The sequence below is a fragment of the Oncorhynchus mykiss genome, chromosome 15 (genome assembly GCF_013265735.2).
Source record: "Oncorhynchus mykiss isolate Arlee chromosome 15, USDA_OmykA_1.1, whole genome shotgun sequence".
NCBI classification, from domain to species: domain Eukaryota; kingdom Metazoa; phylum Chordata; class Actinopteri; order Salmoniformes; family Salmonidae; genus Oncorhynchus; species Oncorhynchus mykiss.
Window position 1 is genome coordinate 55,039,843 of NC_048579.1, and position 15,580 is coordinate 55,055,422.

General features: G+C 41.4%; 1 protein-coding gene across 5 annotated transcripts; it reads right to left on the reverse strand.

Moving 5' to 3' along the window:
- Positions 1–158: 158 nt before the first annotated feature.
- Positions 159–14,028, reverse strand: LOC110490752 (condensin-2 complex subunit H2-like). Of its 5 annotated transcripts, none has more exons than XM_036944657.1 (23): positions 13,905–14,028; positions 13,354–13,468; positions 13,014–13,115; positions 12,323–12,384; positions 10,923–11,037; positions 10,583–10,684; positions 9,891–9,952; positions 8,790–8,871; positions 8,574–8,642; positions 8,339–8,418; positions 7,991–8,157; positions 7,568–7,713; positions 4,243–4,344; positions 4,097–4,112; positions 2,425–2,472; positions 2,202–2,303; positions 2,077–2,121; positions 1,907–1,977; positions 1,623–1,818; positions 1,281–1,330; positions 1,054–1,155; positions 765–914; positions 159–554 (listed from the first exon to the last, which is right to left on the reverse strand). In XM_036944657.1, the coding sequence occupies exons 9-23, from the start codon at positions 8,592–8,594 to the stop codon at positions 414–416; spliced, it is 1,437 nt and encodes a 478-aa protein (XP_036800552.1). In that variant the 5' UTR covers positions 8,595–8,642; positions 8,790–8,871; positions 9,891–9,952; positions 10,583–10,684; positions 10,923–11,037; positions 12,323–12,384; positions 13,014–13,115; positions 13,354–13,468; positions 13,905–14,028; the 3' UTR covers positions 159–413. The 5 variants fall into 5 exon arrangements, with proteins under 5 accessions (XP_036800552.1, XP_036800555.1, XP_036800551.1 ...); XM_036944660.1 differs by having other exon boundaries at positions 8,724–8,871; XM_036944656.1 differs by lacking the exon at positions 9,891–9,952.
- Positions 14,029–15,580: the final 1,552 nt, after the last annotated feature.

Below are 15,580 nucleotides of genomic sequence, written 5' to 3' on the forward strand. Positions count from 1 at the left end.
GTGATAATTCTTAGGGTCAGTCAACACTACCAACATACCCTGAATGCCACATCTGGTAAATATATTGTGTATATGCAGGTGATTGAGGTAAAGAGAGATTATTTCTCTTGACAGAACCAGAGGAATACACAGACATGATACACACAGACAAGACATACAGAGGACAGAGACACCTTAGATCAAACAATAGACAGGGGGTTGAAATTAAAGAGCAAGTACGTGAGGAGAGAATAGGTGCAGCCAGGTTGTTGATAGAGCAGGTCAGTACCAGTGGTCCGGTAGGCACAAGTGGTGTCACACACAGGAGTGCGTACCACGTTTCAGAGTAATGGGTCTCTAGTCCCCACGGAGTCAGTAGGAGGCAAGAGCACACACACACACACACACACACACAAGATCATGAGATGTCTGGGTCATATAGGGTCGGAGGTTGCTGCAGGGGCTTTCTTGAATCGTTGGTTGGCCCGGTGTTTGCTGAGCAGAGTGAGTCCCATGGTGTCAATGCTTTCCTCGAGACCCTCACTCCTGTCGATCTCCACTGTGTAGTCGTTGGCCTGAAGAGGAGAGAGCATGATAATAACCTGATGACACAGTGTCCTGATGGTAGAGTAATGGGAGTTACTGTAGACAAATACACCTTGAACTAGAAGCTATCAAACTCATTTGTCATACAATAAAATCAAGTATCTCGAAATATCAAGTGCTGATTACGCTTGATTAGATTGAATGAATTGAATACAGCACAATCACACACACACACTCACCAGTTGAAGGGAAGCCAACATGTACTTGCAGGCCTCGAAGTTGTCCATGCCGTGGACTATAGAGGAGAAGGTCCTCCTCTGGCCCACACTGCTCAAAGCCGCTACGATCCTGTCCCCATAGTCATGGATGTCAAAGGTAGCACGCACCTCCTACAGAGACATGGGGTCAGGAGGTTTAGCCAACACTAGAAATCACCAACGGAGTGAACAATGATATCATTTTCCATTAGAATAGAATAGATACTTGATCTAAAGCAAAATGTCTGGAAAGTAAGCCATTGAATCTTACCTGATAGGTGAGTTCCGGTCGTATTTTATCCTCCCATTCCTTCACTCTTTTCGACAGCGCCGTCTCCTGGGCATAACCCTGGGAGTTCACTAGGAACTGCTCCTGAAATATGAAGGAAGTGGGGGGAGGCATCAGGAACATCAGTGACTAGCTACACAGAACCCTCTAGTATTTATCGCTGTAACATGACCCAGAAAGACTGGCTCATTGAGACCGTATATACGTACCACACTCTTCTTCACCAGGTCTTCGTAACTCAGTCCGTCCATGTCTGCCCCTGGAAGCGACAGAAACTTTGTAAACATACTCAGAACTATATCATCTTTGCCTAGGATTGCCTACAGTGTCTTAAAACTTTCCTGAGTGGTCCACAAAGTGGTTTTAACATCTGTGTTTTGTGTTGTTAAGTAACATATCATTGTGGAGTGACACTAATACATTAGTCCAACTCTACAGTCACACAGTCGAGACCTCATGGCTCTGTTTACACCTTGCCTTAAAATATGTGCAGTTAATAGCAGGAGTGAATGTGGTCTGAGAGATAGAAAGACAGACAGGACAGTGTCTACCTGGTACGAAGTCCTGTCCACTCAGGAAGTCAGCCGGGGCTTCATCAGTCAAAGGGTCATGTTCGTTGTCAGAGAGGTCATCGAGCAGGCCTAGCAGGTCGTGGTGTCTGAGGCCCTCTAACTCCTCCTCCCTCTCTTCTCTCTCGTCCAGCTGCAGATACGTCCTTCTCAGCTCCTCGTCAGACACAAACACACCCTGTAAGGGCAAAAGGTTGTATGTTCAGTACATAAAAACAGCAACAAATGCTTTGTGCATCATGACCCATAGCAGTACAAACACATACTGTTTTTCCAAGAATCCTCTTCCGGGTCTTCAGCTTGTCTTTCATTTGACTCATATAGATGTAGTTCAAGTCTGTAACAGAAATACCACTTGCTGTAAGCGCCAAATAATAGAGGGTTCAAAAGATAACGCCTCTATCTCCTGTCATTTAGTTATGAGATCCACCCTTACCTGTATACGTGGGTCCATTCTTTAGCCTGGGTTCATGGGGGTCATCTGCAACAAGAGGAGGCATTTGTCAGGTATATTCCATCCGAGTCACAGTCTTCATAAAAACACCAACACACACTACTTACAGGTGCCAGTGTACCAGGTCCAGAAGTCTTGCAGCGCAGAGAGGCCTTTCCTTTTCCGCTTCCCAGAATCATCCAAACCCGGAGGAACCTTGTAACATCTTCCTATGGTGAAAGAACACACATTTAACACAGACAGGACCCCTCATAGAAAATACACTGACATCCTCTCAGTGAGTAAGAGTCAGTTGGACAGCATCTCATCGATAGGAAAATGTTTCCTCACCTGTTTTCAGAGGCTTGTCCTCGCCGACTGTATCATAAAGGTCATGTACAGTGCCTTGCGAAAGTATTCGGCCCCCTTGAACTTTGCGACCTTTTGCCACATTTCAGGCTTCAAACATAAAGATATAAAACTGTATTTTTTTGTGAAGAATCAACAACAGGTGGGACACAATCATGAAGTGGAACGACATTTATTGGATATTTCAAACTTTTTTAACAAATCAAAAACTGAAAAATTGGCCGTGCAAAATTATTCAGCCCCTTTACTTTCAGTGCAGCAAACTCTCTCCAGAAGTTCAGTGAGGATCTCTGAATGATCCAATGTTGACCTAAATGACTAATGATGATAAATACAATCCACCTGTGTGTAATCAAGTCTCCGTATAAATGCACCTGCACTGTGATAGTCTCAGAGGTCCGTTAAAAGCGCAGAGAGCATCATGAAGAACAAGGAACACACCAGGCAGGTCCGAGATACTGTTGTGAAGAAGTTTAAAGCCGGATTTGGATACAAAAATATTTCCCAAGCTTTAAACATCACAAGGAGCACTGTGCAAGCGATAATATTGAAATGGAAGGAGTATCAGACCACTGCAAATCTACCAAGACCTGGCCGTCCCTCTAAACTTTCAGCTCATACAAGGAGAAGACTGATCAGAGATGCAGCCAAGAGGCCCATGATCACTCTGGATGAACTGCAGAGATCTACAGCTGAGGTGGGAGACTCTGTCCATAGGACAACAATCAGTCGTATATTGCACAAATCTGGCCTTTATGGAAGAGTGGCAAGAAGAAAGCCATTTCTTAAAGATATCCATAAAAAGTGTTGTTTAAAGTTTGCCACAAGCCACCTGGGAGACACACCAAACATGTGGAAGAAGGTGCTCTGGTCAGATGAAACCAAAATTGAACTTTTTGGCAACAATGCAAAACGTTATGTTTGGTGTAAAAGCAACACAGCTGAACACACCATCCCCACTGTCAAACATGGTGGTGGCAGCATCATGGTTTGGGCCTGCTTTTCTTCAGCAGGGACAGGGAAGATGGTTAAAATTGATGGGAAGATGGATGGAGCCAAATACAGGACCATTCTGGAAGAAAACCTGATGGAGTCTGCAAAAGACCTGAGACTGGGACGGAGATTTGTCTTCCAACAAGACAATGATCCAAAACATAAAGCAAAATCTACAATGGAATGGTTCAAAAATAAACATATCCAGGTGTTAGAATGGCCAAGTCAAAGTCCAGACCTGAATCCAATCGAGAATCTGTGGAAAGAACTGAAAACTGCTGTTCACAACTGCTCTCCATCCAACCTCACTGAGCTCGAGCTGTTTTGCAAGGAGGAATGGGAAAACATTTCAGTCTCTCGATGTGCAAAACTGATAGAGACATACCCCAAGCGACTTACAGCTGTAATCGCAGCAAAAGGTGGCGCTACAAAGTATTAACTTAAGGGGGCTGAATAATTTTGCACGCCCAATTTTTCAGTTTTTGATTTGTTAAAAAAGTTTGAAATATCCAATAAATGTCGTTCCACTTCATGATTGTGTCCCACTTGTTGTTGATTCTTCACAAAAAAAATACAGTTTTATATCTTTATGTTTGAAGCCTGAAATGTGGCAAAAGTTCGCAAAGTTCAAGGGGGCCGAATACTTTCGCAAGGCACTGTAACCTCCACATGTTTGCCTGCATCACAACAATCATCACATCACAAAGACAACGACAAAAAACTAAGTGCGTACTAGAATGGTTATTTTTTATCTCGAAATGTATGGTGGTTTATCCCCGTGTCTGTGGTTGTGACGAGTAACCGTACCGTCTGGGCCCTCTCCTCCTCCTTCCTCTGTTTCTTCTGCTCCTCCTCAGAGAGCTGCTGGACTCCTCCCCTCTCCCTCAACAGCCTCCCTTCACTGGGGTCCTGTGAGAGAACAAGTTAGAACACACGGATACAAGAGATCAATAAACAGAACACATGATAATATAAAATCGTACACAATTCAACACAAGGTCCCATAAAAGGGCTACAATAAAGGGGTTACTAGCTGCAATGGAACTAGGCATGTGTGAAACCTATGGTTCCTATGCAGGTATGCATATATATACAGTGCATTTGGAAAGTATTCAAAACCATGGTCTTATTCCACATTTTGTTGTATTTCAGCCTGAATTCAAAATCTATTAAATACCCCATAATGACAAAGTGAAAAAAATGCTGTCTTTTTTCAAATTTATTGAAAATGAAATACAGAAATATCTCATTTATATAAGTATCCACACTCCTGAGTTAACACGTTAGAATTACCTTTGGCAGCGATTATAGATGTAAGTATTTTGGGGTAAGTATCTAAGCGCTTTGCACCCCTGGATTGTACAATATTTGCCAATAATTTTTTTCTACATTCTTCAAGCTCTGTCAGATTGGTTGTTGACCATTGCTAGACAACCATTTTCATGTCTTGCCTTAGCTCTACAAGCAGATTTAAGTCAAAAATGTAATTCAGCCACTCAGGAAGATTCAGTGTCTTCTTGGTAAGCAACTCCAGTATAGATTTGGCCTTGTGTATTAGGTTTTTGTGCTACTGAAAGGTGAATTGTTCTCCCAGTGTCTGGTGGAAAGCAGACTGAACCAAGTTTTCCTCTAGGATTTTGCCTGTGCTTAGCTCAATTCCATTGATTTTTTATCCTCAAAAACCCCTTAGTCCTTAACGATTACAAGCATACCCATAACATGATGCAGCCACCAATATGGTTCAAAATATGGAGAGCAGTACTAAGTAATGTGTTGTATTAGATTTGCCCCAAACATGACACTTTGTATTCCGGACAAAAGGTGAATTGCTTTGCCACACTTTTTGCAGTATTACTTTAGTGCCTTATTGCAAACAGGATGCATGATTTGGAATATTTGTATCCTCTATAGATTTCCTTCTTTTCACTCTGTCAATTAGGTTAGTATTGTAGAGTAACTACAATGTTGTTGATCCATGCTCAGTTTTCTCCTATCACAGCCACTAAACTATGTAACTGTTTTAAAGCCCCCATTGGCCTCATGGTGAAATCCCTGAGCAGTTTCCTTCCTGTCCGGCAACTGAGATAGGAAGGACGCCTGTATCTTTGTAGCGACTGGGTGTATTGATACACCATTCAAGTATAATTAATAACTTCACCATGTCCAAAGGGATATTCAATGTCTGCTTTTTATTTATTTTCTACCCATCTACCAATAGGGGACCTTTGCGGGGCATTGGAAACCTCCCTGGTCTTTGTGGTTGAATCTGTGTTTGAAATTCACTGCTCGACTGAGGGACCTTACAGATAATTGTATGTGTGAGGTATAGAGATGAGGTAGTCATTCAAAAATCATGTTAAACACTATTGTAACACACAGAGTGAGTCCATGCCACTTAAGTGACTAGACTCACTCCAATTTGCGTACAGCCCTATCAGATCCACAGATTATGCAATTGGTATTGCCCTTTCCCACCTGGACAAAAGGAACACCTATGTGAGAATACTATTCATTGACTACAGCTCAGCGTTCAACACCATAGTGCCCTCAAAGGTCATCACTAAGCTAAGGACCCTGGGACTAAACACCTCCCTCTGCAACTGGATCCTGGACTTCCTGATGGGCCTTGCCACCCCCAGGTGGTAAGGGTAGGTAACAACACATCCGCCACGCTAATCCTCAACACAGGGGTCCCTCAGGGGTCCGTGCTCAGTCCCCTCCTGTACTCCCTGTTCACTCATGACTCCACGGCCAGGCATGACTCCAACACCATCATTAAGTTTTGCCGACAGTGGCAGGCCTGATCACCGACAACAACGAGACAGCCTATAGGGAGGAGGTCAGAGACCTGGCCATGTGGTGCCAGGACAAGAACCTCTCCCTCAACGTGATCAAGACAAAGGAGATGATTCTGGACTACATGAAAAAGGAGGACCAAGCACGCCTCCATTCTCAAGGACGGGGATGTAGTGGAGCAAGTTGAGAGTTTCAAGTTCCTTGGTGTCCACATCACCAACAAACTGTCATGGTCCAAACACACTAAGACAGTCGTGAAGCGGGCACGACAAAACCCATTCCCCCTCACAAGACTGAAAAGATTTTGCATGGTTCCTCAGATCCTCAAAAGGTTCTACAGCTGCACCATCGAGAGCATCCTGACTGGTTCACTGCCTGGTATGGCATCACTGCCTGGTATGGCAACTGCTCTGCCTCCATCCACAAGGCTCTACAGAGGGAAGTGCATACGGCCCAGTACATCACTGGGGCCAAGCTTCCTGCCATCCAAGACCTCTATACCAGGCAGTGTCAGAGGAAGGCCCTAAAAATGGCTAGATAACAGCTAACGTTACATTATAACATATCCATTAGGTGCTAGACTCCAGCCACCCTAGTCATAGACTGTTCTCTCTGCTACCACACGGCAAGCGGTACCGGAGCACCAAGTCTAGGTCCAAGAGGCTTCTAACCAGCTTCTACCCCCAAGCCATAAGACTCCTGAACATCTAATCAAATGGCCACCCAGACTATTTGCATTGCCCCCCCCTTACACTACTGCTACTCTCTGTTGTTATCATCTATGCATAGTCACTTTAATAACTCTACCTACATGTACATATTACCTCAACTAATCGGTCCCCCTGCAAGATGACTCTGTACCGGTACCCCCTGTATATAGTCTCGCTATTATTATTTTACTGCTGCGCTTTAATTACTTGTTCCTTTTATTTCTTATTATTTATTTTTTACTGCTTTGTTGGTTAGGGACTCGTAAATAAGCATTTCACTAAGGTGAAACTTACACCTGTTGTATTCGGCGCATGTGACTAATACAATTTGATTTGATAAGCAGATTTTTACTGCTGAATTTAGGTTTGCCATAACAAAGGGCTTGAATACTTATTGACTCAAAACATTTCAGCTTTTAATTTTTTATTAATTTATGAAAATTTCAGAAAACACAATTCTACTTTGACATTATGAGGTATTGTGTGTTTTAAATTCAGGCTGTGACAACAAAATGTGGAAAAAGTCAAGGGGTGTGAATACTTTCTGAAGGCAATATATATCTATATATCTATATATGTGTAGGAGTATGTGTGTGTGTAAGAGAGAGATATTTCTACGTTCCTACCTGGTGTCTGTCAATATGTTCCTCAGGTCCCTGGTCCATCTCCATTCCTTTGTCCTCCAGGGTCAGGAAGTTCTCCGCACCGGCATCAGCACCATCGTCCCTGGCAACGCCCGACATGGCATCCCCTGCTGCAAGCTCTGCGTCATCTGGACACACAACAACAATAAGGAAGTCAACACCCGGCCATAGCTTAGAAATACACATTAAAGAACTGTATATTCAATTTGAGCTGGTCCTTGCAACATGGTATGGGATTTAGTGCTCTGTTGGAGGCAAAACACATCACAAACGCCCCCAGAGAAACCAAATCTATGGGGTGTTTTCTATGATCAGTCGGCTGTTTTGGCTTGACTACAGTTGTGTACAGTATATAGACCTAGACACAGTAATGTACAACTGTCGATATACTGTATCCATCTCTACCATGGTGCCCGAACAGGGTGACGGGGACCAGGGGTGCGTCAGACAGGGCGTCCCTGAGGAAGTGGGACAGAGAGGAGGCCAGGAAGAGGCGGATGATACCCAGGGTGTCCGGAGTGAACGTGTTCATCCTGAAGTCCTTACAGCTGCCCAGCACCTCTCCTTTCAGACTGCAGCACATACAAACAGGGAAAATACACAAACAAACATTGATACGACGGCCCTCTGAAGTAATGTGTTCCATCAAAAAGTAAGGCTGCTACATATGGCAAGGCTTATAATACTTCATAGTTATTCTACAGAAAAGTTCATCATGTTGAGGGTGGTTTAGGCCGTGGACTTGGAACCCACCTGATGAGAAGCAGCTTCTGTTTCTCAAACGCCTCAGGAGGAATCAGAGACTCGGGGGGAAGAGGGGCCACGTCCACATTCTAAGGAACACACAGGGCAATAATTTACACAGATAGAATTATGGATACACACACACACACAAATCATTTAGTCTGATTGAAACACCAATCAATATATTGTACATTCTGGGGGGGCATTTATAAAGGGTTAAATGTTTCCAGAGGGGGACACTCACTGTGTTGGCCTCGTTCTTCATCTCTGACTGCAGTGAGACATCTGTTGTATCCTGGTCTAAGGAGTCAAACTGGGGGAACAACAAACAACAAACATCAGTAAAATCAGGTGATAACAGTGTTGGGCCAGAACTAAAGCCTGCTACACACACCCTATGGCTCTCTTTGGCCAGGGTTCCCTCGCCCAACTGTCACCGCCCCCAGCTCCACACTCTTACCCCGCCGTCATCATCATTAGCATTGTTGGAGGAGGCCCCATCCGTGTCATCCTCTCCAGATGTCACTGCTCGTTTATCTTTCCTGAAAATGACAGGTACAAATCCCTTTAACTCAATGGGAAAGGAAGTGAAGAAGCAGAGCAGCATGAAGACTGGTGTCTTGAGTGGGCCTGTGTGTGTTCACAGGGAGCGAGGCAGGGTACAGTGCCTTCAAAAAGTATTCATACCCCTTGACTTATTCCACATTGTGTTGCACTACAGCCTAAAACTCCAAATCCCCCCCCCCCCCCACCCACCCACCCTCCCATCCACACACAATACCACATTATGACAAAGTGAAAGAATGTTTCTAGACATTTTTGAAAATGAAATACTGAAATATCTCATTTACATATTAGAATTAGCATGTTAGAATCACCTTTGGCAGTGATTACAGCTGTGAGTCTTTCTGGGTAAGTCTCTAAGATCTTTGCACACTTGGATTGGACAATATTTTCACATTCTTTTTTAAATTCTTCAAACTTTATCAAGTTGGTTGTTGATCATTGCTAGACAGACATTTTCAGGCCTTGCCATAGATTTTAAAGCCAATTTAAGTCTACTATAACTAGGCCAATGCTTTGTCTTCAGGACATAAAGTTATTTTATTTGACATATTTGTTTGCAGTTTTACTTTAGTGCCTTATTGCAAACAGGATGCATGTTTTGTAATATTTATATTTTGGACAGGCTTCCTTCTTTTAACTGCCTTTCTGTGTTTGAAATTCACTGCTCGACTTTGGAACCATACAGATCCTTTTATGTGTGTGGTACAGAGATGAGGTAGTCATTCAAAAATCACGATAAGCACATATTTACTCCTGAACTTATTTATGCTGGCCATAAATGGGTTGAATAGTTATTGACTCAAGACATTTCAGCTTTTCATTTCTTATTTATTTGTAAAAATGTCTAAAAACATAATTCCACTTTGACATTATGGGGTATTGTGTGCAGGCCAGTGACAAAATCTCAATTGAATCCATTTTAAATTCCGTCTGTAACAACAAAATGTGGAAAAAGTCAAGGGGTGTGAATACTTTCTGAAGGCACTGTACTTACTTCTTGTTTCTGTCATTGATGTAGTCCAGAGTTTGGTACACCAGGTTGTACAAATGCTCCACCTGAATCAAGCAATAATAACAAAATAATGCATTTTAATAAAGTGTTTCCCCTATATTCATTTAGCTGCAGCAGCCTGCAAAATTGTTGCCTCCCCCCCAAAAAATGTGATAAAATAATTATATGATTTTGTTTTGAAAATAATTTGAGGAATGGAAAACTTTGTGTAAACTGAAACCACTTAAGCCAGATATAAACTGTGTAGAAAAGATAATGGACCTATACGTTTAAAAAATAATAATATCATCTTTGAGAACTAACAATCACTAAAATAAAAACTAGACAGTCATGCAGTTGACTAGACAGTTGATTTTGTTATAATGTTTGAGTCACTCAGATAGATTGCATAAGCCATGGCAAAAAGTGTAGAATTGCAGAAAATTAACATTAAAACTGCAATTTATCTCAGCCCCATGGCAAAATGTGTAGAAGAATTGAAGGAAATTAGCTTAAAAACTGAATGTTCTCTCTCTCAGCCTGTCAGCCCCTTGACAAGATGTGTAGAATTGCAGGAAACGAGTTTTAAAACGGTAAAATTCTCTGGATCACATAGTTACTTTTGGACAACAAGTCAGGAATATTATATGAAACCAGCCTATGATGTTCTTCTTTTCTACCAAACAACTTCTCACCTTCTTGCTGTAAATGCATGCTGAGCCTTGTATGAGCAGCGCTGCCTCTGCAAAGTTAAGAGTGGTTTTGCCCCCGTCGAACGAGATTCACATCTCATCCAACTGCCAGACCAGAGAGACAATATGACAGTGGTAAGTGCAGTGTATATTAATGTGTGAGAGGACAAGCTTTCTTAACAGTCTACTCCAGCCTTGGTCTGTGTGATTTTCAACCCAGTTAGCGACTCAATTCAAGGCTGTGTTTGTGTGTTGACACACAACATTGTTGTTAATACAGTACTTTAAGTCTATTTTATTTACATGATTTGCCCCATAGTGCATGCCACGGGCTCATTCCTACCTCCTCTAGATAATCTGCCAACTCCGAGGCCACATCAATGTCCCAGTTTTTCGTGAGCTCCCGGATAGGCTGCAACAAATGGGTGAATCGAGTCTCCACTGTGTCCATGGCTCCCCTTAAAATGAGAGATCAAATCATGTCAGATTTGAATCGGTGTGATTTTTAGAAAAGCTAACACTTTATTCAGTAGCTATCTACAAAATAGATGGGTTGACATTTAGTTATCTAGCTAGAGAACGTTTAAATTCACAGAAAATTCTAATTCGGTTTATATAGTTGCTAACGAACTAACCGGGGCTGCAGGTAGCCAAGTGGTTAGAGCGTTAGACTTGTAACCGAAAGGTTGCAAGGTCGAATCCACGAGCAGACAACGTAAAAATCTGTTGTTCTACCCCTGAACAGGCAGTTCCTAGGCCGTCATTGAAAATAATAATTTATTCTTAACTGACTTGCCTAGTAAAATACAAAAAAGAACCTACTACTGACTGTAACGTTAGCCAGCTACCAAAATGTTTTAACACAAACATACATTAAGTGCTATTGTGTTGCACTACAGCCTAAAACTCCAAATCCCCCCCCCCCCCCCCCCACCCACCCACCCTCCCATCCACACACAATACCACATTATGACAAAGTGAAAGAATGTTTCTAGACATTTTTGAAAATGAAATACTGAAATATCTCATTTACATATTAGAATTAGCATGTTAGAATCACCTTTGGCAGTGATTACAGCTGTGAGTCTTTCTGGGTAAGTCTCTAAGATCTTTGCACACTTGGATTGGACAATATTTTCACATTCTTTTTTAAATTCTTCAAACTTTATCAAGTTGGTTGTTGATCATTGCTAGACAGACATTTTCAGGCCTTGCCATAGATTTTAAAGCCAATTTAAGTCTACTATAACTAGGCCAATGCTTTGTCTTCAGGACATAAAGTTATTTTATTTGACATATTTGTTTGCAGTTTTACTTTAGTGCCTTATTGCAAACAGGATGCATGTTTTGGAATATTTATATTTTGGACAGGCTTCCTTCTTTTAACTGCCTTTCTGTGTTTGAAATTCACTGCTCGACTTTGGAACCATACAGATCCTTTTATGTGTGTGGTACAGAGATCAGGTAGTCATTCAAAAATCACGATAAGCACATATTTACTCCTGAACTTATTTATGCTGGCCATAAATGGGTTGAATAGTTATTGACTCAAGACATTTCAGCTTTTCATTTCTTATTTATTTGTAAAAATGTCTAAAAACATAATTCCACTTTGACATTATGGGGTATTGTGTGCAGGCCAGTGACAAAATCTCAATTGAATCAATTTTAAATTCCGTCTGTAACAACAAAATGTGGAAAAAGTCAAGGGGTGTGAATACTTTCTGAAGGCACTGTACTTACTTCTTGTTTCTGTCATTGATGTAGTCCAGAGTTTGGTACACCAGGTTGTACAAATGCTCCACCTGAATCAAGCAATAATAACAAAATAATGCATTTTAATAAAGTGTTTCCCCTATATTCATTTAGCTGCAGCAGCCTGCAAAATTGTTGCCTCCCCCCCAAAAAATGTGATAAAATAATTATATGATTTTGTTTTGAAAATAATTTGAGGAATGGAAAACTTTGTGTAAACTGAAACCACTTAAGCCAGATATAAACTGTGTAGAAAAGATAATGGACCTATACGTTTAAAAAATAATAATATCTTTGAGAACTAACCATCACTAAAATAAAAACTAGACAGTCATGCAGTTGACTAGACAGTTGATTTTGTTATAATGTTTGAGTCACTCAGATAGATTGCATAAGCCATGGCAAAAAGTGTAGAATTGCAGAAAATTAACATTAAAACTGCAATTTATCTCAGCCCCATGGCAAAATGTGTAGAAGAATTGAAGGAAATTAGCTTAAAAACTGAATGTTCTCTCTCTCTCAGCCTGTCAGCCCCTTGACAAGATGTGTAGAATTGCAGGAAACGAGTTTTAAAACGGTAAAATTCTCTGGATCACATAGTTACTTTTGGACAACAAGTCAGGAATATTATATGAAACCAGCCTATGATGTTCTTCTTTTCTACCAAACAACTTCTCACCTTCTTGCTGTAAATGCATGCTGAGCCTTGTATGAGCAGCGCTGCCTCTGCAAAGTTAAGAGTGGTTTTGCCCCCGTCGAACGAGATTCACATCTCATCCAACTGCCAGACCAGAGAGACAATATGACAGTGGTAAGTGCAGTGTATATCAATGTGTGAGAGGACAAGCTTTCTTAACAGTCTACTCCAGCCTTGGTCTGTGTGATTTTCAACCCAGTTAGCGACTCAATTCAAGGCTGTGTTTGTGTGTTGACACACAACATTGTTGTTAATACAGTACTTTAAGTCTATTTTATTTACATGATTTGCCCCATAGTGCATGCCACGGGCTCATTCCTACCTCCTCTAGATAATCTGCCAACTCCGAGGCCACATCAATGTCCCAGTTTTTCGTGAGCTCCCGGATAGGCTGCAACAAATGGGTGAATCGAGTCTCCACTGTGTCCATGGCTCCCCTTAAAATGAGAGATCAAATCATGTCAGATTTGAATCGGTGTGATTTTTTAGAAAAGCTAACACTTTATTCAGTAGCTATCTACAAAATAGATGGGTTGACATTTAGTTATCTAGCTAGAGAACGTTTAAATTCACAGAAAATTCTAATTCGGTTTATATAGTTGCTAACGAACTAACCGGGGCTGCAGGTAGCCAAGTGGTTAGAGCGTTAGACTTGTAACCGAAAGGTTGCAAGATCGAATCCACGAGCAGACAACGTAAAAATCTGTTGTTCTACCCCTGAACAGGCAGTTCCTAGGCCGTCATTGAAAATAATAATTTATTCTTAACTGACTTGCCTAGTAAAATACAAAAAATAACCTACTACTGACTGTAACGTTAGCCAGCTACCAAAATGTTTTAACACAAACATACATTAAGTGCTATTAGACTCACAATCACTGTAGGCGTTGATTCACAAAAGACAAAGGTGTCCCAAATTTATAAACATGTAATATGTGTTGATAAACTTTGGAGCCCTTTCAAAAAATCCGCGCGTCCACCATTTTATTTTATATTAGCGCGAGATTTTCTTATTCGCCGACTTAGTTTCCTCTCTGACGTCGGCGTCAACAGAGCCAGGGTTTTTGCGGTTTGCTGCCATCTACTGGCGGAAGTACTACTAAAAAACAACCTGTATCCTTTTTTAAAATTTCACCTTTATTTAGCGAGGTAGGCTAGTTGAGAACAAGTTCTCATTTACAACTGCGACCTGGCCAAGATAAAGCAAAGCAGTGCGACACAAACAACAACACAGAGTTACACATGGAATAAACAAGTCTATATACAGTGTGTGCAAATGGCGTGAGGAGGTAAGACAATAAATAGGCCAGAGTAGCAAGTAATTACAATTTAGCAAATTAACACTGGAGTGATAGATGTGCAGATGATGGTGTGCAAGTAGAAATACTGGTGTGCAAAAGAGCAGAAAAGTAAATTAAAACAATATGGGGATGGGTGGGTTATTTACAGATGGGCTATGTACAGCTGCAGCGATCGCTTAGCTGCTCGGATAGCTGATGTTTAAAGTTAGTGAGGGAAATATAAGTCTCCAGATTCAGCGATTTTTGCAATTCGATTCAGCGATTTTTGCAATTCGTTCCAGTCATTAGTAGCAGAGAACTGGAAGGAAAGGCGGCCAAAGGGGGTGTTGGTTTTGGGGATGACCAGTGACATATACCTGCTGGAGTGCGTGCTACGGGTGGGTATTGTTATCGTGACCAGTGAGCTGAGATAAGGCGGGGCTTTACCTAGTAAAGATTTATAGATGACCTGGGTCTGGCGACGAATATGTAGCGAGAGCATTCAGGTCGCAGTGGTGGGTGGTATATGGGGCTTTGGTGACAAAACGGATGGCACTGTGATAGACTGCATCCAGTTTGCTGAGTAGAGTGTTAGAGGCTATTTTGTAAATGACATCGCCGAAGTCGAGGATCGGTAGGATAGTCAGTTTTACTAGGGTATGTTTGGCGGCGTGAGTGAAGGACCCTTCTCACCGAAAGATGGAGCACTTGGATTTTATATTTACAAACCATCCTTGAATAAGTGTGACGTTCGATGCTTGTGGCCAGTAAAGGCGGCGTTCACACACAGATAGCTCAAATCTGATATTTTTCATAATCAGATCAAATATCTTGTCAATCATTTGAACATGTTTATATCAGAATTTGGCAGCCTGTGGAAACGCAGCCTTAGTTATCGTTTTGAAATCAAAGGAGCACCTGTGTCATATTAACCACTTCTGATTTGTTATCGAAATACCAAAACATCAGCCAATGTGTTGTCTCTCTTGTCGTGATGTGTGTTTTGTCCTATATTTATATATATATTTTGTATTATTTTTAATCCCAGCCCCCATCCCTGAAGGAGGCCCTTTTCCTTTTGGTACGCCATCATTGTACATAATAATTTGTTCTTAACTGACTTGCCTAGTTAAATAAAGGTTAAATTACTTTTTTTAAATATGCAAAAAAAAATATGCAACATGCAACATTTCGTTTTATGCAAAACTTCTCCAGTTGATGTATACATTTTCAACTTTTATTGGCCTAATTCACAATGTTATTTGACTT